This window comes from Limulus polyphemus, unplaced genomic scaffold (genome assembly GCF_000517525.1).
Source record: "Limulus polyphemus unplaced genomic scaffold, Limulus_polyphemus-2.1.2 Scaffold125, whole genome shotgun sequence".
Lineage (NCBI taxonomy): Eukaryota > Metazoa > Arthropoda > Merostomata > Xiphosura > Limulidae > Limulus > Limulus polyphemus.
In genome coordinates, this window is record NW_013665735.1 from 100480 (window position 1) to 124792 (window position 24313).

The 24313-nt window shown below is 34.9% G+C and overlaps 1 protein-coding gene across 3 annotated transcripts in view; it reads left to right on the forward strand.

Moving 5' to 3' along the window:
- The window catches only part of LOC106472980 (cullin-3-A-like), a 102904-nt gene that overhangs the window by 27268 nt on the left and 51323 nt on the right, over window positions 1–24313 (forward strand). For 2 of the 3 annotated variants that reach the window (XM_013933654.2, XM_022402447.1), the window contains exons 3-5: window positions 6226–6339; window positions 22237–22397; window positions 23521–23635. In XM_013933654.2, coding sequence (XP_013789108.1) covers window positions 6226–6339; window positions 22237–22397; window positions 23521–23635 — 390 coding nt within the window. Of the gene's footprint in view, window positions 1–3024; window positions 3116–6225; window positions 6340–22236; window positions 22398–23520; window positions 23636–24313 lie in introns of all 3 variants that reach the window. The other variant, XM_022402452.1, reaches the window with a different exon arrangement.

The following is a 24313-nucleotide window of genomic DNA, read 5'->3' on the forward strand; positions in this document are numbered from 1 at the left end:
TATATATATATATATATATATATATATATATATCTGTAAGTCCTTAAAATAAAATATGTATAGATAAGTTTCCTTTTTGCCAATTACCAAATAGAAAGGCTTTTAGTTATATTTCTTAATGGTATAAATATATACTATGTTGCTGTTGAGCATAGGATTCTTGTACAGTAGGTGTCTGTGACTTGTTAAATTCAACGATGAATAAACAGAATGCACTTCACCTGTTTTCAAAATAATATATATATTCAGAATAAGTTAACATATGTACAATAAATTCTTCAACACTATAAATATTATGGACATATCATAAATACTATATATGTAGTTCTCTCCTTCTTGTCAAATATCCACTTAGGCCTATTAAATTACTTTAGGCCTATCACTTGTACGGTAATTAACTTCACACCAACTTGATTCTCTTTTGCTATTATTTGTCTGCTGTTCCAGCACTTCTTATGCTATTTATATCTTTATCACTTAATTGTCTGTCCACCTTCTATATTCTCAACTTCCTACAATTGTGTGCTTTTACCTCTTATTATAACAAAAAACTAAACAATAATAAAATATTCACTCACAAAAATAAATTAATCACTGATATCTAAACAAACAGTCTTTTATATCATGACAGTTTCTGTTTCTTCATAAGTAGAATTCTGATAAGTACTTGGTGGACTGTCACTCAAAGATTGCTGCCCATCCTTGCTGCTCCTTCAATGGAATAAACAAGAAGCGGTGTGTTTTTCAAGATAGGTTTTATGTCACCCATTGCACTTTCTCTGGTGTGATGCTCCTCTGTACTTCCCTGTGCCTTTACCCCTCCCTTTCTCGAGTGGAGTTTGGGAGTCCTTGCCACTTCCTAGCTGCTGGGGTGGTGGACCATGGAGGCTTCCTCATGAGTGTCACACTTCATAACATTATATATCATTATACTATGTTGAGAAAAGGGCAAAGCTGGGTATCGTCCTTCATTCTACCCCCTGGAGGTTTAATCCCAAATGCTGATGTTGTCGGGAGCTGGACAAGCCAATGCTGGATCCTCCTCATAGATAGTGCCCTGTTCCTATGGGTGAGACCGGTAGATAATTTCTTCCCGGTAATTCCAGTTGTAGGATGTTTTATTTCCTTGCTACTTCAGTTGAGCTCCAGGGACTTCATCCGTCTTTTAATACCAGTTGTGGGACTTATGATGCCCTATTCCTACAGTTGAGCTGCCGTTCTATGTCCCCCTCATAATACCAGGTGCACGATGTTGCATGCTCTATGTATGCTAAATGAGCAGCTCAAACTTACGGGGTATAAAGGCCAGTGCGTCAAGCAAGAGGTGTGGAGGTGAGTATCTATCGGGAAATCTATTTTCAGTATATGATAATAATGTGTATGATAATATTTTTAGACTGTTTAGCCTCCTTTGTCTGATGTGGCACATAAGACAGATATATTTTCTTGTGTAGATTGCAGAATGCCAGTTTTTTTTTTTTTCATCACCAGTGGACTGTCCCTTCAACTTGTTGTAGAAGAGCAGATTCTTCACATTTTCATGCCTTTTACCACCATTTGTCAATCTGGTTTAAGACTGGGTGACTCAAGTAGATTTTCTTTTGTTTGTGATACCTTAATGTGTGACTACAGTTTGTAATATATTCTGTCTTGGGTTTTTTTTTGCTTGATTAACTTCTGGCATATTTTTTCTTCCTTTCTCTATAGAACATGTGTTTACTCTAGTACCTGATTTTATTAAACCATGGACTAGTTAGTTTTTTGAAGAATCTTACATCTTGTCCAATTTAAAAGATTTTGACCATGTTTATTCTTAATGGGAAAGGATTCAAAGACATGCCTCCGGATTGCTTCTTATCTGACCAGTTCCTTGTACATAAGAAAGTATCCTTAGCAAAACATTGAGTAACCCTAAGACTGCCTTTCCAAAGTCTACTTCTCTTTAGGTGATTCACTTAGGAATAAGTAAATAATTTCTCACAATGTGTTACCAAATTGTTCCAAAAAATACAGTGAGATTTGTGGTTCTAAATCCTTGAGTTTTGACTGTCCTTGAGAAGGATCTGGAACACTTCCATTGCCATTTCTTCCTGGTCTCTGTTTTCTTTTATTCATAAGCTGATTGATCACAAGCAGATCTTATATTTCTTATACCGAATTGTACAAGGAACAGCTATTATTTTCTGGATTTTTATGCTTTAGATCATATCCTAATGGTTCTTCATTTAAGAATAGAGAATGTTTAGTAGTTATTGGAGGTCAAGGGGATGATTAGAATGTATATTACAAGTGTTTACTCTTTCTTTCCCGTTAATTTCATTTTCTCTTTTTTTTATGCATTTTACTTATGAGAATTGAGTTATTCAAATCTGTTATCTCCCTTTGATTTAGTATCTCCTCACTATTTAAGCAGTTTTGTTTTTGCACTGTGCTCTTCTCATAAGTTTGAACATAAATTTACAGCTGTTCTTAGACATTTGGTTGGTTCTAACTTCTTTCCTAGGATGGCAAGGATCCTGAAAGAATTCAGAATACACTATCACCTGTTACAATTCCTTGTACATATGGGAACCCTTATCAACCAACATTTTGGAAGATTGCAGATTTGATTCAATGTAGGGTTGTTTTGGAATCTCTGCACTTAGAGGCTAGTGATTTCAAAGTTTCTTATCGTGTAATATACTATTTTTGATTGGAACTTAAATGAAGCTCCTTATACAGTTCTGAGTTTAACCCATTTTCTCATCCTTCAGTGTGACGTTTCTCTACAGATGCGTGTTTCTTATAATTGTGCATCATATTAACAATTTCTTTTTCCTAGAACTTATTCTACTTGTGTTGAGAATTGGATAAGAACAGTGTGGTTTGAAGTAACCTTTTGAAGCTTTGTTCTCTGGATTATAATTTAGTTAAAGATGCTTTATCCATGGCATCGGTAGTTTACTATAATTTTTATGATGCAGATCTGATGAATAGATCAATGATCTGGAACTGTAAGTAGCTCAGAAGCTTTATTTCTTTTAGCTTCCAAATGGTGATGGCCTTTATCAACAACTCCATGGCATATCTCCTCAGAATGATTAGCACTTGCTCAAATGTACTGTGCCAAAGAGAGGTGAGTCTGTTCTTATCGGTATATTCACTTTTGAGTATGACATGAGCTTGTCACCTACTGGGTGTTTTGAAACTATTTGGCAGATCAGCTTAACTTAATATCTGAACTGAATCCTACTTAATACAGGGTAGTTTCTTTTCTTCACCTCTTTACATTCAGTCAATTTTTTCAGATTTTATTATGTCTAATAATAAATGTGTTTGTTAATTTTGGAAACTCTGAGTTGAATTTTTTTTAATCTTCATTGTTGGACCCAAATGTTTTTTCTTATAAATTGTTTTTCTATACTTTTTTTCCTCCAATTAATACCTTAGTTCAATATTTTCCAGCTTGTGGGCTTTTGGACATGAACAGGTGCGCTGGGTAAATTTGGAAAAGTTCCACATGATAAGAATAAGAAAACTGAATAAATGAAACATATTATATATATATATATTAGTTTTGTGGACAGAATTAAAGTGTATTCTGTGTTGCTGCTCTTTTGATGTTCAAACATGAGATGGTGCATCACGTTATGCTATAATGGCTTTGTAGTTTATTTAGTAATAAAGGATTGTATGTTGGGTCAAGTTTTCATAAGGTGCTAGGGTGACAGTGTTTGGTGTGCCACATAACACTTGTTAAGGTGAATGTGCCATGAAGAGGATTGGGAAACACTACCATTAGTTCCAATTGCTAAACTTTTGTTATTGTTATTGGCACTTCTGACGCCATTACTGGTTTGGAAACATCTTCTGTATCACTCCAGAAATGTAAATTTTCTGTCACATGCAATAGAGAATTTTTTGACTTGACTACCCTTATAAGATACCTTCCTTGATTCTTTATGAATTCAGCTAGAATTCTTTTCTGACTTCAATGTTATCATTATTGAAATAACTTTCTGTTTTCCTTTTTCTCCTCAGTTGCTTGTATTTTATCATTTCCATTCTGAAAGCAAGTATTTGTCAATTCTACTGTTATAGGTTACTGGGTTATACTAGGATCTTTATTTTTTAAATTCTATCTCATGAACTTTATCTTTTGCAAGTGGTAGGAATTATGGAATAGTTCATAGATTTTATATATGCTATGTTGTGTTCTTCTAATTCATATATTACTCTGGTTTTACAGAGGTCTGAGAGTTTTTTTTTTAACTTTTTGCCACATAATTCATAGTTTTCTGTCTTGGGAAGTTAACTTGTTGCTTTGGTTTATCCATTTCTGGATTCATGCCATTAATGCTATATACTCACTACTTATTCTGAAATACTGTCTGTATACCAAGTTGGAATTTTTTACTTTTATTTTCATCTAAGGGGTGAACACTAGTTTTTTAATGTTCTTGATTCATTTGCTAGTGGGTGATAATTGTTTCAAATCCAGTTTTTATTTCTGTAGTGTGCAAAACTGTAGAGCTCATTATGAGGTATTTCATAGTTTCAGCAAATGTGTGCACCATTCAAGATATTATTGACAATATATTATTATTCTTTTTTAAGCTAAACTTCTAATTGTTTGCTAATTGCCACTTGGACAATAATCTACATGGTACATTACATAATAATGCTTGTATGAATAATTTGTTTAAATTCCAAAATACCAAGTGATGTATGGAAAGAAATAGAGAGAGAAGTAAAAGGTTAAAGATGTACAGTAGGAGAGAGAGACAGTTGATGATCCTTCTGGATTCAACTCCAGTGTGCTTTCCAGGTTTCATTATTTTCTAAAATAAACTAAAAATCGGTGTACTTTATGTATGTTCAAACACCTCTTTCTACTCTTTTGTTCTGAAAGGTACTTTGAGGCTATTCATCTTTCTAGGTAAATTATCACTTGAGGTTTTTTTCTTCTGTCAGTAGGGTCAATTTTAATATGAACAAACAAGAATAAATAAAATCATACCATAACCAGCTGAGAAATCCAGTTTTGAACAATGTCAGTTTGTATTCATCTTGCTAAATAATGGTTATTCAGTGAAGCATTATATGGCTTTGGGTGTAGAAGGGTGTTGTCCAACTATTAGTTTCTAATTAACACAAATAGTTTAAAATTGATGTTATGCTATTTATTTAAATATTTATGGAGTAATATAATTTGTATTTGAAGCATATGAAAAATTTGTTGTAGAGTGTTTTCATTTCTTGTTGTCTCCCTTCCATTGAATAAAGGTTCAATAATCCTAGTTTAGAATATTGCTTATTATAACTGAGTTTGGAAACTTCTAATTGTATGCATATACATATATAGACAGACACACACACACACACACATAAACATTTATATTCTTTCATTCTAAAAGAAAATTTTAGACTTTTCAATTTTCTAGCTAAATTTAACATTCAGGTGTTCTTCACTTTTTATTTGGACCAATTATAATATGAAAGCATACCTAAACTATAATCAGCTGAGAACTGCAGTTCTGAACATTGTCTCACCTAGTTCAGTGATGACGGCTTTCACTCATTAGAACTTGATATTGGTTTCACAAATTTTAAGTATCCATTTTTAAGACAAGGTGTTGGAAAGGAGCATTACTGTAATATAGTCTTTAAAATATTGCAGTTATATATAATTAAATGTATTTATAAATGATTTTCTGTTGTAATCTTTGCTCTATCTCTATATTAATCTGTGAAATTAGCATTACTATAGATTCCAACTTAAAAATTATTATTGCAATTGTACCATATATTTAAATGGAGATCAATAGCTCTAACTGAAAACAAATTCATTTCACACAACAAAAGATGTATGTAAGGCAAATATATGATAAGTAAACTGATATTGTTCTGTTATTTTCTACATAAGAGAACAAAATCTGAATTTAGTATTATTAGTAGTAGTTTTTTATCCATGTTACTTGTATGTTGATGCTACAAAGTCCAGTTTTCTGTTTTATGAGACGGTAGCGAATTTGTATCTGAGAAGTGTAAAAAATAAACATAAAAATAAGTGAGTAAAAGTTAGGGTACATAATACGTACAAATTGAAGTTTTATTTTCACATTTACAAAGTCAACATAAGTATTTTGTACCAGATTTATGCAGTACAACTTTATGTAAAAAGAAATGTAGGACATACTCATGACTTTATATACACTATCAATAGTTGAATACTTTTTTTTATAGATTCGAGAAGATGTCCTTTCATCTTTGCACAATAACTTCTTGTTAACACTAAATCAAGCATGGAATGATCATCAGACCAGTATGGTGATGATTAGAGACATACTTATGTACATGGTAAGCCTTCATGTTTTTTTTCTATTTCTTCTCTTAATTGTTTCTGGAAAGTTGTGGAAGAATGTCACTGATGTATATTGTGAATGAAATCAAAAGTGTAACATAGATGAATTATATTTGACACTGGCTAGAAATGATTGAGTCCTACCAGTGAAAGCAAGTTTGGAAACTTGTAATTGTATGCATTGTAAAAGTTAATAGCCCATTTACCCAAAATGTCACCCACATATGTGTAACTTTGGAAATATGATTAATTATGCTTTACATATTTTCTCAATCACGGAAAAGATATAATAATACATGCTTCCTGATTGTAATTCAACTTTTATATCAAAATCAAGTGTACTGTTGTCAAATTGTGGTACAATAGTCCCTCTTAGATACGACTGACCTATCTGCCATGATAAAAAAGCTGCAGCTGACAGGATGTCGTTCTTCAAAGGATCAGTAACCAGATAGCGAACGACCAAGTTCAAGCTGTGCCAATTGCTATTCCCAGGGGTTGAGCATAATGGTTTATATACTGTATAGGTAGTCAGATAATGTATAAAATTGGTACACTGTATAATAATAGTTATGATGGATAACAGTTCATTAAAGGTAACTTAAAATTGTTTTGTTTGTGTTTTGTGTAATATAATTTATTCATCAATCACATTTATTTCATAAACATCCAAGTATCACATTTTTATTACATACATATAAAATATTACAAACTGATACAAAATTTGTTTCTTAAAAAATTGTCAATCTTTGTTTTGCACATTTAATGAAGTCACTTTGAATGTTCACTAGTCTGGCAGTTATTATATCAAGAAGTGTTTCATTTTTAGTTTTCAGTACAAGATTTTATTATCAATTTATAAAATAATGTGCAATAAATGTCCAGAATTCTACATCAGAGAAACCGGAAGAAATTTGGAAACCAGATTCACCAAACATAATAAAAATATCCCATGTTTACCACCATTGCAACTCAAAAAATCTACAGTATATCTGTACAAAATGCTGTAGTTTTAAACAAAGAACAAAACACCGGAAGATACGTATCTTAATTTGGAAACCCTGATGTAGATAGACAAGAATCCATCAAGTAATGTTTAGCCCTTGGTTCTATCTTGTTTGGAGGCTAAGATTTATTATTTACTGTCCAATCAACTTGCTGTGGCATCATAAGATTCTTCCAGCACAGTATATTCTTGACATAGTTATTGATACTAAAGAAATATCATGGATAAGTCTGTTTGTAAGGGATACCAAAGGTCTGATTAAATATAAATATACACCTTCAGATGGTCAGAATTTTTTTTTAATGTGAAAAGGCTTTATTTACAGGAGAGACTTGTTAGACATGTGCAGAGATCTTAGTTAAAACATTTATGTTTTTCTTTGCAAATAACACAAAATATACCTTACTAAGTACAAAATATCAATTATTTGATATTTTCAATTAAAAATAGTTGAAACAGAGTTGGAATTACAATTTGTAGTTAAATTGTAAAATATATTATGCAAGCATGCCCTCTTAACTACAGAGTGCCACTCACTGGCCCAGATAAGGTTAAGGAATGGATTCCAGAGCAAAATGTGCAACTCCCCATGTGTCGCATCAAGTGGAAGATAGATTTAATTAGCATAAGTAACATTTTGAACTTTGAAATGTGAGTTTGTAGATGGATGTGCTATTCATTGACAATGTGATGCTCAGTACAGTTAAAAAACTATTGGTTCTTTTAAAGAGGAAATCAAAGCATTTTTTGACTGTGGTGTGGCTGATGAGTCCCACAAACTATCAGCTGAGTGTATTCTGACACATTTAGAAGAAGCCCACCCACATGAGTACAAACTTCCATCAGTTTCTTAGATAAAGAGATATGTGTGTGTGCTATTTTCTGGTAAAACTAAATTCTCTTAAGAGTGACAAGGCAGGGCTGCTAAATGACAGAGGGTTCATTGAGATATCTACTGCAAAATAATTCTGTATCATCTGATTAACTGGATTTGTAAGAAATAAAGAAAGAATGAACACAAATGCATGGTTCCAATAAATAATCTTCATTTAAGACAAACAGTTAAAATGTGTATTTTGTTTCACGAAACAGTGTCCTATACTAGAGAGTTAGCTCTGAAGATACTCTGACTTGGTATCTCTAGTTATGGACTGTATCTCCTAAGATCATATTCCAGACTGAATAAATTTCATGTTAGTCACTTAAGTCATTAATTAAGACTTGTATGTATGACTTATGATGTTTGTATGACTTACCAAGAGCAACTAGTGCTACTCACATGGTTGGTCATTCCCAATGACATACAAGAGAGGTCATTACCTCAAGAGGTCACTTAGTTGCTAATAGAAAAGATACCTAACATATCTAACTTCACATTCTACTAGTGATCTCACAAGTATCTTTCTCATAGGAAGAAAAAATTTGCTATTTTAGGTGAATGACAAAGAACAGTAGATAGAACAAAAGGAACTTTATGAGGTTCTTGACCAATGTGTTATGTAGAAAAACATATACTATGTTTACATACTAGATGTGACCCAGCTGTTTGCTAAGCATTAGGAGCAGTAGCAGCAAAAGTCTTTAACTACTTGTGACACTAGCACTGCAGCGAATGGTTGGTGAAAATGTTATGATTAGTGCAGGGTAGAATGCAGGAGTTTTTACCAGTGACATAGCACATAATGAAACTGGGACCAGTTGTCTGGTACCAAACTTGGAAGTTTGCACTTGTGGCACCATATTGCCAAATTAAGTTTGCACTGACAATAATAACTGCTAATTTGTCAGTACCAAGGGTTAAAATGTTGAGGTGTGGCCAAGGTATACAAGGATGCTCTACTTAATTTTTCCATAGAGCTGTCTGAAAACTGGCATCTCGGAGATAGTCATTTGGTTGTAAGCGCATTCACCATAACACTGGTGAATCACTCCATGCACACTGGCACATTTGATCAAACTCGTACTGCTTTAACTTTTTACTGTGGAGGTCTAATGCATATTTTGTTTGTTTATTGTATCAGTACAGTTCCCAAATTATTAGACCCTAGGAGCTAATAAAGCCCATACATTTTGTTACAAAACACGTAACTTTTGTTTTGCTTACATTAGTATAATATTCATTCATGTTTTGAACTCAAAACAACATTGATGTTATATTACTTTCAAATATGCTCTAATCTATATATATACATCTTTTCCTGGTCATGAATATTGCTCTGAAAAGTGATTACCATCTTGACAGTGGTCCTGCATTTGTAGGCCAGTATCTCTATGACCATAAGGTGCACCAAAAATGTTCTTAATGCATTTTTCTTATTATATCAATCTACAATCAATGTAAATGTCATATACTTAAATACAACAGTGTAATAAATCAATTTTCAGAAGTCAGTCAAAAGATGTAAAAATAAAATGCCTGTTTTTTTGAATCAGCTGTTAAATGCTTTCTGGTGAAGTGAATAATGCTTAAATTGTTTGGTTGGATAGCAGTCATGTATATGCTGTAAGCCTAATACTAAAAACTTGAAATTATTTATATTTCATCCTGTATGATTAATTGCCACAATATTTCACAAGTAAGATAGAATATGCAACAAATAAGAAGCTGGTGTTAATTCTTATAGAAACATGTAACACTTGTGAACAATACAAATTAAGTACTTGTATGAGCCAGAAAAACAAGCCAGTTAGGTATCTGAAAAACCAAGAAATAATTCAAAAACTAAATCATTGGAAGTGTGAATTATGTTATTATGCCCCTGGATGTCAGGTAGCTCTAATTATAAGCCTAACTCTTGAAACGGGTCTTTATGTCACATTGTGATGAAATTCTTTATAGCTTAGTCAGAGTAACTTCACTGCACCAAAAGAAGTATATACACTCAGTTAAACATGTTCAGAATGACCTTTACATTTTCCTTATTGCTGGAAATGCAATTTTAAATCAAACAGTGATATTCAGTTACCAGCAGTTGTCATTTTATTTAACATTTTTTAGTCTTTGCACATTTATTTTGAGATTTACCATTTTTGTAACATACTTTGATCCATTGAGCTGGGACCAGGAAACTTCTCTTTTCTTCTTGTGTTTGTTCTTTATTTTAATTTTTTCTTTCTTACACATTTCTGTCATCACATTTACTTCAAAAGTTGAATCTCTGAATTTTATGGTTCTTTAATCAACTTCTATTTCTGAGATCATAGAACCATTCTGCACTGTGGCTCAGCAAATTCTGATATGATAATTCCCTCATTTCACAAGATTAGCTATTCTCACCCGATGCTGCCCTCTATATGCAAATTTTTTTCTTTAGGCATGACACAAGCCTTCTGCACCCTCCCTATTGAAATTGAATGATTCCAACATGTCTCTCATGTAAATCATCATGTGTCACTTCTCCACCAATAGGAGCATGACGTACTCATGTGACGAATGAGACTCCCTCTATATGCCTCTACCAAACTATCACTTCTCGTTTGGTAGCACTTGTGCTTGGATGTGTTCCTTTTTGTTTGTTTAAAGATTCACGTTTGTCTTCACAAAGCGGTCTTCATTTATTTTCATTTTTAGTTTCTATTAAGACTGTTTCTTAACTTCACTTTAATCCCAGTTTATTACAATTGCATTCTTATTTATACTTTCAATTATTGGTTAACTCTTCCTTATTATGAATTCTGAAGTTCATGTTACCACTTTGGGGATCACACCTGCTACTAGCATTATGTCTCAGGCCTCAGGTGCAGGTGACTTGGTGGGGGATTTGCCCATGTTTATTTGCCAGGAGATTGAATGTTACATAGGTCAACCTCTCCAGTCCTCGCCCCACTTCCTCCTGAACAACTGAGCCTGTTCAGATGGATGAGGACTTAGATTGCCCATTACCACATGCCCCACCTGAGGAGTCAGTTAGGCCTAATATGGTCTTTTTGAATTTCGTTTCTCAGGTATGTGAAGTTTTATCCCTTTCCCCTATTCCTATGAACTGCATCCTTTCTTACTATGTTACCAATCTTCCCATCCCTATTTGGTTTTTCCCACTTTTTCCCCGGATATTCAGATACCTGATCCCACAATTAGATGACAGGATTAGCATGCCTCACCCACATGAGCTTTGGATCAGTTTACTCTTTCGTATCATCATGCATACTGACCTTTTCTGGACCAACAATTGTTAGGTTATATTTTTCTTGTTTGGGGTTTGTTCCCCAAATCTACTGTAAGTCTGACCCGTGTCCAATTTTCCTACCTTCATCTAACCCTCACAACTGTTTTATGATATCTCTACTATCCATATCCTATCTGAGGCTTTCCATTGAAATCCTGAGAGGGTTTTCTGGGGACATCCTTTCCCTTCTTTCCTTCATGTTGGCTTGTTTGTCATCTTTGGTTCTGGCTTTAGATACGTGGTTTCTCTGTTGTTGGGATCTTCTAGGTCGTGATGTGACCTTAATTTGCATCTGTTGCCATTATCTTATCTATGGGATTTATGTATGGTCCTATTTCTGCAGCAGTACATCTTTGACACGATCCCCTAGTCTTTGGAATTATGAGTTGCATCAGTACAACAACAGTCTACCCTTTCCAACCTTGTTGCCCATTTGTCCCAGTCAGAGCCCAATATGGCACCTGTTACTGTTTCCTGTCCCTACCCTTCCTAACCCTTACTTCTCTCTTCTTCTTGGGATGCCTTGTCTCATTGTTTTCTTTGATGATGCTCGTCATGTTACCAACAGTATTGGTGACTACTTGGTGGGTCTGGTCCAGTGGGAGCTCAGCTTGCCGATTTTCTAAATCACTGGCTTTATTTCATTAGTGATCATTGGGTTCTTCCAGTTTTATTGGCAGGGTTCATGATCCCATTTTTTCCCGCTTCTCCTGTGTTTCCTATATCCATTTCCTTCCCTCTGTCTTGGGATTCCATGACCAGCCAGCGTCAGTTGGAGGTGGTTCAGAAACTACTATCTCAGTAGGCCCTGAAACATGTTCTACATCCTTCACCAGGTTTTTATTCCGAACTCTTTGTTGTTCCGAAGAAAACCAGGACTGGAGGCCTGTCATTGATTTGTCCTTACTCAATTGCTTTGTTCAACTGCTCTGTTTTACCATGGAGTCATTTCTCACCCAATGGTGGGCATTTTCTCCAGGCTCATGGTTGATCAAGATGGACGTCGCCAATGCTTATCTCAACATCCTTATATCACCATCATCTCGTCTGTATTATTGGTTCATCCATAATGGGGTGGTTTGTCAATTTTGCGCCCTACCCTTTGGGCTTACTTCTGCTCCTTATGTTTTCTGTATTCATGCTCTGGGGTTGTGATTCCACCATTCTATGAATGACTGGCTTTATCTGGCTCTTTCTGAATTGCAGTCAGCCAGCCATACTTGTCAGCTCCTTCTAGTGACTGCTCAGGTGGGCTGGTTAATGAAATTGGAGATGTCCTTCCTCTGACGTATCCAATATGTCGTCCACTTGGGTTTCTTTTTCGACACTCGGTTGGGCCCTGCCTTCTCTTCTATGACCTCATATCATGGAACTGTTAGTTTGCCACGCTCTTTCAGCTCCCCCATTCTCTACTCGCGAGGCTCTATTGCTTTTGGGAATGTGGTCTACAATGACATCACTAGTCCCCTCTTGGTCATGTGCATATGTGATTCCTTCAGTGGGCTCTTCACGATCAATGGAACTTTACTCAGGATACCTTGTCAGCTCCAATTACCCTTCCTCCTACCCTGATGGATGATGTGCATTGGTGGTTGAACAAGGCCCTTACGTTGGCAGGGTCCCACTTCCTCCTCCTTGTCTGGGTTTGCATCATTTCACAGACACATCCCATTGGGGATGGGGTGCATGGGCAATCACCAGGAGGCTTCAGGTCATTGGTCTGTAGATGAAAGATAATTGTATGTCAACATCCTCACGTTTCTCATGGTCTGTTGGGCTTTGAATCACTTCCTTTCACTTGCCAAACATTGTCTGGTGATGATTCATTCCAACATCTCCATGGTGGAAAAGCACATCAGTCATCAAGGGGGAACCTGGTCAAGATTTCTCTCTTTTCGAATGTTGGATCTGCTATATTTGGCCCACATGCACCACTTTCATCTCATTGCATGTCACGTTTCAGGTGCTTTCAATCTCATAGCGGATCATATTTCTTGCCCCAACCAAATATATCCAATAGAGTGGTTTTTAGATCCCCTCATTTTCCGGTGACTATGCAGTTGGTGTGATTTTTCCCATGTAGATGCATTTGTCATATACCTCAATTACAAGTTACCCCTCTTTTGGTCCCTGCTACCTCATCCTTGGGCTTTGGCTGTCAATGCCTTTAGTCAGGATTGGTCCCACAAATTCCTTTATGTTTATTCTCCTATCTTATTACTTCATCAGGTGATCTCTCTCATCCATACCACTCCACATCAAGTCCTTCTGATCACTCCTTATTGGCCAACTCAACCATGGTGTCAACAATTACAACAACTGCAACTTTCCCTCCAATACCTATTCCTTTGTCTCCTTCCCTTCTTCATCAACCTCAGTCACTGGTTCTACATCCAGCCTTTTTTGCCCTTCATCTTCATGTCTGTCTTTTATCTGATCCTTGGAGAGGAGATCGGGTTTGTCACATCCAGTAGCTTTCCTTTTAGCTTGTTCTATACATCCTTTTTCAATGTAAGTATATCAGTGCAAATGGAAAGTGTTCTACAATTGGTCTGCAACTTGGTGAATTCCCTGCTGACTGACCTACTGTGGCTCAAGCAGCAGGGTTTCTCACATGGCTTTTTGACCAGGGGTTTTTGGTCTAATCGCTCCTGGGTTATTGGGCTGCCTTATCCCATATCTTTCATTTTTCCTGACACCATCAAGTTTTTACTTCCTCTGCCCCTACCATGTTAATGCCTTCCTTCTGGATTTGCTGTCCCCTTAGACAGCCTACTTTTATGTACTGGGATATTAATATGGTCCTTCATTCCCTCACATTAACTCTGTTTGAACCACTTCCCTCATCTTCCATATTTCCCCACTCCATTAAAATGTATTTCCTTCTCCTCTTATACTGTGGATGTCGAAGGTCTAATTTGTTTGCCATTGACATTTCATGTACACTTTACCACCCTACCTATCTTCTCCTTTATCCAGATTGTTTTTTCCTCCCAAAGATCTTGGTGGCTAAGGAGGGTAACTCCTCCTTTTTGCCTATTTCCTTGCCTTCTATTTCTCATCTCTACCCTCATCCTGATCTGGATAGACTTCTGTGTCTGATCTGTACTCTTTGTTTTTATATTGCCTGCACAGCTTCCTTCCATGGTACCTGTTCCTGACTCTTTATCCCAAGATAGTATTCCTCTGTTTGGGATTTTTCTTCTTCTATCCTCACCAATTGATTCAACTTTTGATTCGATTGGCTTATTCCTCCTGGAATTTGTTCTAAATGTCTTCTGATCAGATTCGACACTTCACCTTTTCCCTCACATCTCATCTTAATCAGCCCTCCGAAGAAATCCTACAGTCGGTCATGTGGACTACACCTGATACATTCATCTCCCATTATGTACACCATATCGCAGTTTCTTCTTCATCTGGTTTTTGTCTTCCACCTGAGGCTGTTCTTCAGGTTTAAGTGTGACTTTGACTGGGAAAGTTTATATTCATACTTTTCTTTTCCTTTCAGGGGCCCATGATTCATTTACTCATTATATGGAACCTGCTCTGTGGCAAGTGGTGCCTGACTAGGTATTCATCAACTTGAAATCCACACTGTACAGCCATGTTGACTCGTGCTTTATCTTCCATGGCTTTGCAATGCTCATTGTTGAAGTGGGGTGTTCCACAAGACCGCTTGTAGGTGAATGACCTCACGATGTAATTTCTTCATAAACTTGCCCGTTACAGACTGTACCACCCATGGACTGCATGGGTAATGCAGAAAGGATAACTGCCCATCCCTGCCATGCCTTGTATTGAACAAATGGTCTGCTTCTGAAAATAGGGTTTCGTGGTCACCCATTTCGCTGTCTCAGATGATGACATTTCTTCGAATTCTCCACTGCATTCTCACCCCCTTTCTTCTAGTGGATTATTGGAGTACTTACTGCTTCCAGCTCCAAGCTGCTGGGGTAGTCGATCATTCAGTGCAGAGTAGGACAGTGGTGTTCTGCAAGTGTAGATGATACGCTATCCTCCAATATGCAGTATATACTCACAAAGGAGTGAGACATTAAATTGCAGTTCACCACTTTGCTTCAGTTCATCCTTCCTCCCCACTTTCCTCTGGTGCTTAAGTCTTCTGCCAAACCTCAAAGTGATAGGTCAGTAGAAGCATATAGAGGGAGTCACATGCATCACGAGTATGTCACGCTCCTGTTGGTGGTGAAGTGACACATGATGATTTACATGAGAGACACATTGGAATCATTGGATTTCAATAAGGGAAGCGGAAGGCTTGTGGCATGAGTAAAGGAAAAATTTCAAAAGAGGGCAGCACTGATCTAGAATAGCTAATCTTGTGAGAAGAGGGAAGTACCTATCGGAAAGACATTTTCAGTATAGGAAAATTATAAGATTCTGGTGTTTATTTTGTGTAATTTCAATTTCAGCTGCTGCTTTTTTGACATTATTTTTCTTTCACACTGCATTTTTTTTATTTGCTACTCAGAATAATGAAATCTTTCTTATTAAAGTGCTTTCATTTTGTATCCCAGCTTCTTTATTGTATTACTTTTAGTTTCTTTTTTACCAATGTATTTGGCTCAGTTAGATTTATGTTTGAGCAAACTTTCTGGTTTTACCATTTCTTTAACAAGTCTTTAGGTTATTTGTCCATTTTATTTTTCAAAGTTTATTTTCCTCATGTTTTTTTTAGTTATGTTTAGAATAGAACTGGACAATTAGTGGTATTTACTAATCAATTAATTGATGGGCCCATTAATTGATTAGTACACTGTTCCTCATATCATGGTATGTGTTCTCCAACACCTCATATGAGAAAAGAAAAACAATTGACAGTTGGTACTACCATCTATTTACCTTCCTTTTAGTGAACAGTTCATAATTAGTAACAGTGGCAGATAGCCTTTTCAGTTTTGCCATAATAAAGACAGGGTAAAATTGTTGATGGCACTGGTTATTGAACTTGAGACTGTTGACTCATGAAGCCTCTCTCCCAAGCTAAACAAACTTGTGAAGTAAACAATAGGGAATCCTCAGTAGCTGCTGTGCCTGAAATTTGTTTAGGCAGGATTAGAGTAAATTAATCTGTGAGACATTTTTCTTTTTATTAGCTATATTTTTGTATGCCAGCAATATCAAACATGGGGCTCATGTATACTCGATTTGATTTTATTACTCATCATGGCCTCTTCTAGCCTACCCTCAAATTGAAATTCTTTTAGGCAGGATTATAGTTGATTAATTTATGAGACCTTGGGTATGGTCAACATAAATCAAAAGGGTTTGACTTTCTGAGTCCCAAACTATAATTAGATCTCAAATCAGTCAAGAGGTGACAGAGCTATGAGCTAAATGTTTGTACTTGAAAATAATTTGAGCCATTAAATGAGCTGCTATGCAGCAGCTAAAAAAATAAAGCTTAAAAAGTTGCTTTCAATATTTGCATTGGGCAGAGCACAGATAGCCCATTATGTAACTTGCTTAACACTAAATAAACATAATGCCAACATTTCAATTACTTGGATTGTTGGAATAATTAAAAAACAGTAATTATCGCTACAGCTAATTTCATTTAATTGATTAATTTTATGATGATCAATTTAATTGTAATTTCATATGGTTGTTTGATGGAATAATCAACAACAATAATACTTAGAAACACTAATTTCAGTTAGTTGATTATTTTTGTAACATTAATCAAGTTAAACATACTTTCAACCATGGTATGTACAAGAAAAAAAAACATTGGTTGTGGGTGCTGCCAGAGAGTTTGTCTTTCTTCTATTTAACAGTTCACCAACAAACAAAAAGTATGGTATTAGATGCTGCCAGACAGATGCCCTCTTTTATAGTCAGCAATGAAACATTATTGACAGTGGCAGATAGCAGTAGAAGCTTTATCATAACAACAAGGCAAGCAAGTTTGGTGGCAATTCAATAATTCAATTACTTGGATAGTCAGTATAATCAAAAATAATAATAATCAGAAACCCTGACTTCAATTAGTTGATTATTTTTGAAACAATTGGTTTAATTGTACTTTAGATGAATCAATTGTTAGAATAATTGAAAACACTAATTTTGATTAGTTTAAGTGATACTAATCAATAGTTGTTGCTCACAGGTAAGTGATTATATTGAGTAATAGATTAAATTTACTAGTTGTAATTATTTTCTTCAAATCTGTTAAGTTAGAATTTAGATTTACTTGTAATGCATTTCCTGACATTACACTAACTACTGCAGTTACTTTTATTTTCTGAATGGGAAATCATTTTAACAGACACTACCACAAAGTAAAGTAGTAAAGAGAAATGTTGGTTCTGTGACCACTGGCTTTGAACTTGGGTTAACTGAGTTTTCTGTTTTCTTCATGAGTGCATTTTACTTTTTAACTTTTCCATGAATAAAACTTAAAGATTATAATACAAGAGAAAATAGAATTTTCTAAAAGTCAAAGAAGAAGAGAACATCATGAAAAGTAGACAACTGTCTCAGAAAGTGATGGAATTTAAGAAAATTCCTCTCCTAGATGTCGAACATTTGCCAATGCTGTGAAGGTCTATGACCACGATCTCACTGAAAACAGACTCAGGAAAAAGGAACTACAGGCCAGGACTTCCTGAGCTGTCGATTTAGTTCTGCTCCTGAGGGTTTATCTCAGTGCACAGGAGACATGAGTGAATAAAGGTTGACATGTTGACTTGTGGTCAGGCAGATCTGAGATTGAATGGAGCAGTCTCTGTTGAACTTCCAAATGTTTTCTGACTGGGTAGCAAACAACCAACTGTAGTTGATTCCACCTTACCAGCCAAGAGATTTGAGGTATTGCTGGAGGTGAAAAGTTGTCAGTCTAAGCTTTCCTTCTGGTACCTGGTGGAGAGAGTGACCCTTGGGGAAGTTATGAGTCTTTTCGTGACAGAAGGCATGCTTAGAGTGTGACTATGGGTCAATGAAAAATTTTGGGTCATGCATAGCCCATGGACAAGTTGTTTTCCATAGCTCATTGTTATGCCATCCAGAAGAGTTGAACACAGAAGTCCCTGAACATGTCCAGTACTCTCTGGTCCCAAAATCTAGGATGCATTAGCCTGATGTTGGCCAAACCCCATGGGAGGTAAACTGCTGCCTTTATCACAAGCAAGGTTAGTGTTTCATAGTGAGATATCTACAGGATATTGGTAAGCATCATTTTTATCCATTGCTTTTGTTGAAAAGGATCTTTCTGTAAGTATTATTATACACTTAAAGGTGAGATTTTTCTCCCACCAGCAGATTTCCAACTTTCTAATATTGCCCAGGGTTGGTCATGATATTTAATGAAAATTCAATGAAAATTTGCATGTTTGTTTAATTTAAACATGACATACATTATTGAGTGGCATGATGAAGCAAGGGCCAGAGAAGTTGATAGTTTGATTAAAAATATATTGAGGTTGGACTGGTTGGAGAAAGAAACTAGAAATTAGGTTTGTTATTTACAGTAAACCATAAGCAGTAAAGTCAAACTGGGAGAATTCATTAAAAAATTGATTTACCAGAATAAGCTTTATGCACAATATACAACAAACTTATAAACTATGTTCATGGGTTTATCTACAATTTTGTCATAGAGAATTATTAAAAAGCATATAAAACTTTCAAATGACTAACCAAGTTTTGATAATTTGCTGTAAAATTTAGTTCATTTGTCTGCCAAATATGCATGTTAAAAATTAATGTACCAATGAGCTTCCAGTTTTTAACCCTTGTTGCCTAGAAGTGGACTCAAAATATAACAGACTTTCTTTTCTTTTGTCCTTTTCAATCACTGTATAATTCTATCTTTTCTCTTTCTGGTTTTGATGAAGAAGATATATTTCTTTGAAAACAATGAAGGAGAATAAAAACCTGATGGTTTAAAACCACTTTTCATTTTTTACGTATAAAGTCTGATATTTAAGAAAGCAAATAACATGCACAGGGTCAGTTCAATGACTGACCCTGTATTGTTGATTATAATTCCATATTTACTACGTGCATAAAACGATAAAACAAAAACTCAGATGTGTTAATAAGGTCTCTGAATTGACAAAGTCAGTCTGACTGAGACTGACAAGTTAGAGAACAAGGTGATGTTCATCTGAGGAATATAAATAATATTTCTCAATGTCCGATTTATGGAGGCTAAATTCTTTACAGTAAGTGTCTGTGACTTATTGGCAATAAATTTCAACAATAAACAAACATCATGCAATCCACTTGTTTTCTCTCTTTTTTTTTGTCAAAGTCTACACATGTGGGTACTTTAAAACACCCTGTGACAAGACAAATTATTCTCCTCTATCTCTGTTATTACAACACAAGCTGTGAAACTCATTTTAGAAATTGTCACTATATGTTCTTTATGGCTAAACTCACAATCACTTGGTGAACTTCACTTTTTTTCACTTTTACTTTCTTTAACTTATAACTTTTACTAACTTGGTCGCCTATATATATACACTATCCTACCAAAAGTCATGGGACACACCTCTGATTACAGGAAAATAGGTTTGACAAAGAAATATGCAAATAGTTTGGCCTATAAAGGTGGTCAGTGGTTTACTCGGAAGTCATTTTGAACTTGTATACCAAACGATGAGTACACAAAAAGAGCCAACAGTTTCAGAGGGGAAGAATAGTTGGATGTCATTTGGGGAAAATATCTGTACATGCTATTGTGCAATAAATAAACATTCCCAGGTAAACAATTGGTAGCATGCTGAAGAAACGGAAGTCCACAGGTGACAATGAATCTAAGAAATGACAAAGTAGGTGTAAAATACTGATTGACAGGTGCTGATGCACCTTGAAAAGGCTGGTTACCTCATCTCGCTGTCAGACCCTAGAGAATCTGTGTTTGAAGATGCGAGTAGCCACAGGCAATCCTACAAGTGTTTTCACAACAAGTCAAGAGCAGCATACTATGAATTTTCATGAAAGAGCTGCAGCCCACAAGCTGTTAATAACAAAAACAAATGCACACCATTGATTGGCTTGGGGCAAGGCACACCAAACCTGGACCTTGGATCAGTGGAAATTGATCCTGTGGAGCGACGAGTCACGCTACACACTCTTCCAGTCTGATGGATTTGTTTGGGTATGGAGTATGCCTGGAGGACACTTATTACCTGAGTGTGTTGTCCCAACAGTGAAGTTTGGGGGGTGTTTCTCGTGGTATGGACTAGGTCCACTGGTTGCAGTGAATGAATCCATGAATGCTGAGTCCTACATTGATGTTCTGAACAATTTTGTGTGTCTTACACCTCCCAACGTGATAACATCCATGTCGCAAAGCAAGGATTGTGAACACATAGTTTGAAGAGAATAACATCAAACATTGCAATGGCCAGTACAGAGTCCCGACCTCAATCTGATAGAACATCGTTGGGATGAACTAGAATGCAGAATTAGGCAAGGTCAAGATGGCCTTCTTCAGTAGTAGAGCTTACTGATGCTTTAAAGGAGAATTAGAGCACAATACTGCCAGCTTTCTACGCGAAATTAGTAGACAGTCTTCCACAATGCATTGATGCAGTCATTAAGGCCAAAGGCGGGCCAACATGCTATTAATTTCTTGGAATATAGACTTGTTTTATTCATAACTACCCATGTCCCATGACTTTTGGTAGGATGGTGTATATTGCCCAACTGAGACCTAGAACTTTCTACAAACTGAGAGATGTTATGAGGTAACAATACTCACTTAAGTAACAAGAAAAATTCAGTAGGTTTTGAGTAACATGAAATCAATTCACAACATTTGAACTACAACACAATAAATAATTCCTAAACAGTCACATAAGCAAACCTGAGATAAATTATCACTTCTTAAAATACTAAATTAAACACTTGTGCTTTATAACTATCTAAATCATAACTCTTATATTAAGTTTAAATGAAACAGTCATGTATATCTAACACTCAATGTACAGTTTGCATGTTGTGGTTTTGTGACTTTTAGGACCTCCTAATTGCATATCTAAATTTTTCAACCATATATTGTATCTGTTTTTTCTTCTACTCTGATATGAATTATTTCTAAATCAACAATGAAGGGTAAAATGAAACATTGATAACAGACATCAACTTCATAATACCATGATAAATGGCACTCTATGCAAAGTCTTTGCATGCATACTTTGACCCCCACCCATGCTTATAGGGTTGATATTAGTTTGTTTTATCATAAAATTATTTCTTCAATGTACATAATATGAATCTTATAAACCATTTGTAACATTGTCCCGTCTATCGAAGATCTAAGAATGACCTCAGAATGTATATAAGTAGCTTCAAGAGATTTTCATTTACATTCCAGTATTTTAAATGATGAATATATTTTGACATGCACAAATTATTTCTACAAAATTAACCTATTCTTTCTCCTGCTAGTGTTGTATAGTACAACTGCTAAGTTAGCTACAAAAAGTTGTAATAGTTTTTTTACACACAGTGTTAGAAGCCCATTTAGTTGTGTTTAATAATGATAATCCATTTTGTGTTGCTAAGAAAAACTATGATTATTCAATAAACATATATATACACACCACACATATTATGATAATTAGTTTTGAAAGGAAGGGATGTGGTAGATGCAGTTGAATTTCAGGTTATTTGATCAGATTAAATTTTGTAGTTCACTTGAATCTTCAAATTGAATTAAATTAGATTCAAACTTTTTTTTACAGGACCGAGTTTACGTCCAGCAAAACAATGTAGATAATGTTTATAATTTGGGACTGATCATCTTTCGTGATCAGGTGGTGCGTTATGGATGCATTAGGGATCACCTTAGGGAGACATTATTAGATATGGTAATGAGAGAAAGAAGAGGGGAAGTAGTGGACAGGTGAGTGCTTTTAAATTTTCTTCAAAAAACATTTTTTCATATAAAATGTGATTTCAGATTTTGTTTCAATTTGAAAGTGAGATCAATTTTTATATTTTACTGGATGAAATAAATTTAATTTACAGCTCGGCCCAAAAAAATTTTTTAAAAAAATTGGTTTTGTTTTTCTGTAAAATTGTTACTTAGGTTGTTTTATTTCCATTAAAGTATTTTCATTTTTTGTATAACACAAAACTGCATAAACTCCATATATAGCTAAGAGATTGGGATTCTCCAAATGGGTTCAAGAGCCACCTAGATGTATGTGTATTGTTTATATATTACTTATATTTTATTAGCATGTTTATTTCCAAGTGCAGGACCAGGCAAGGCATGGTACTGTGAATCAGGGGGTCCATGATTCACATCTCATTGCTACAGAATGACACTTCTTGCTTTGGGGCAAGAGTTTAGAGTAATTGACTAGCTGCCTGCCCTTTAGTTTATTTCTTCAAAATTGTGGATTATTAGTGGAGCTTTGCACAAATATTTCAAACACGTTTCAGTACATTATTGCATCATAGATACACTATTCTTTGGAATGACTTTATTAAACTGATAGTCAGTTGATGCAGTTTTTTTTTGTTAATATAAAAGGCCCATATACAGCACATTTTTAAAAATTATATGCTTTCTGTATCTTAACTGCTGAATATCCTAAATGTCACAGAATTCTAAAATTTCATTTTTCATGCCTTGAAGGTCTTGTATTTGTGTGAAAAGTCATTATTTGTATTGTTCAATAAAAGTAATTAATACTGAAAAAGCCAGTAAAAAAGAGATTAACCATTATTTTTTAATGATTTTATCCTGTTTGTGACCATTTGTTTAAAATATAGATGTAGATATTAGAATATACTTACAAACTGAATTTCTTGTCATTTTTGTTTTCAAACAGATTTCTTTGGGTATTAAAGCTCATGATTACTAGATCTTCAAAAAACTAAGTTATTATAAGAAATCTAAGATTGATTCTTAATGTAAATTTTCATTATTGATAATTCTTGAAGATTTGATTTTTATAACTATTTGCATAAACTACTTTTTGAAGCTAAGTTTTAAATATTTGAATGGATATTTTTAGGCTGGCAATTAAAAATGCATGTCAAATGTTAGTGGTCCTTGGAATTGACTTGCGATGTATTTATGAAGAAGATTTTGAGAAACCCTTTCTTGCACAGTCAGCTGAATTCTACAGAGTAAGCTAATAGTTTCTATGTGTAGATAAACTTTTCACGTATTTAGTACAAACTTATTTTTTTAGAAATACATCTAAATTTTAAGAACTGATTTGTTTTCAAAAATGCCTTTCTGTTGTTTGTTTTATGAGACAAAACTTGTGTTTTTTTTGTCTGAAACAAATTTCATGTTCCTTTGAAAGGTTTGCAAGAAAGTGAATGAAATGATAACTTATCTTTCTTGAAAATAACTGAAGGTTTATTTTATAAAACTTAATTACAGGGTCTGACTATCTTGTGCAAAATTGGTATTATAAAGTTAACATTTTATCAATGCTTCTTTATTCTAGTTATTACAGTTTAATAATATTCCTTCACAATAAGATTCACAGACTAATTTGTTTTGTTTTTTTCACTGCAAAACTTAATGTAAATATTTTAGAACATGGAAAATCCCATTGTAAAATGCACAACAAGCTACCAGAAGAGGCTAATTGATTGATTAGCAGATGGTGATTTTTTTCCCCATAATTGTTGTACTAGCAGCCAGCTTAAAAACAACAACAAAAGCAGACTGTTGTTTACAACTGGTCTGAATATTCATAATCATCCATGGATTATCAACTGGCAAAAAAAATGTAATTGACCTTTGATGGTCACTGGCTAAACATTAGAACTTGCTGGCTTTTATGTTTTTAG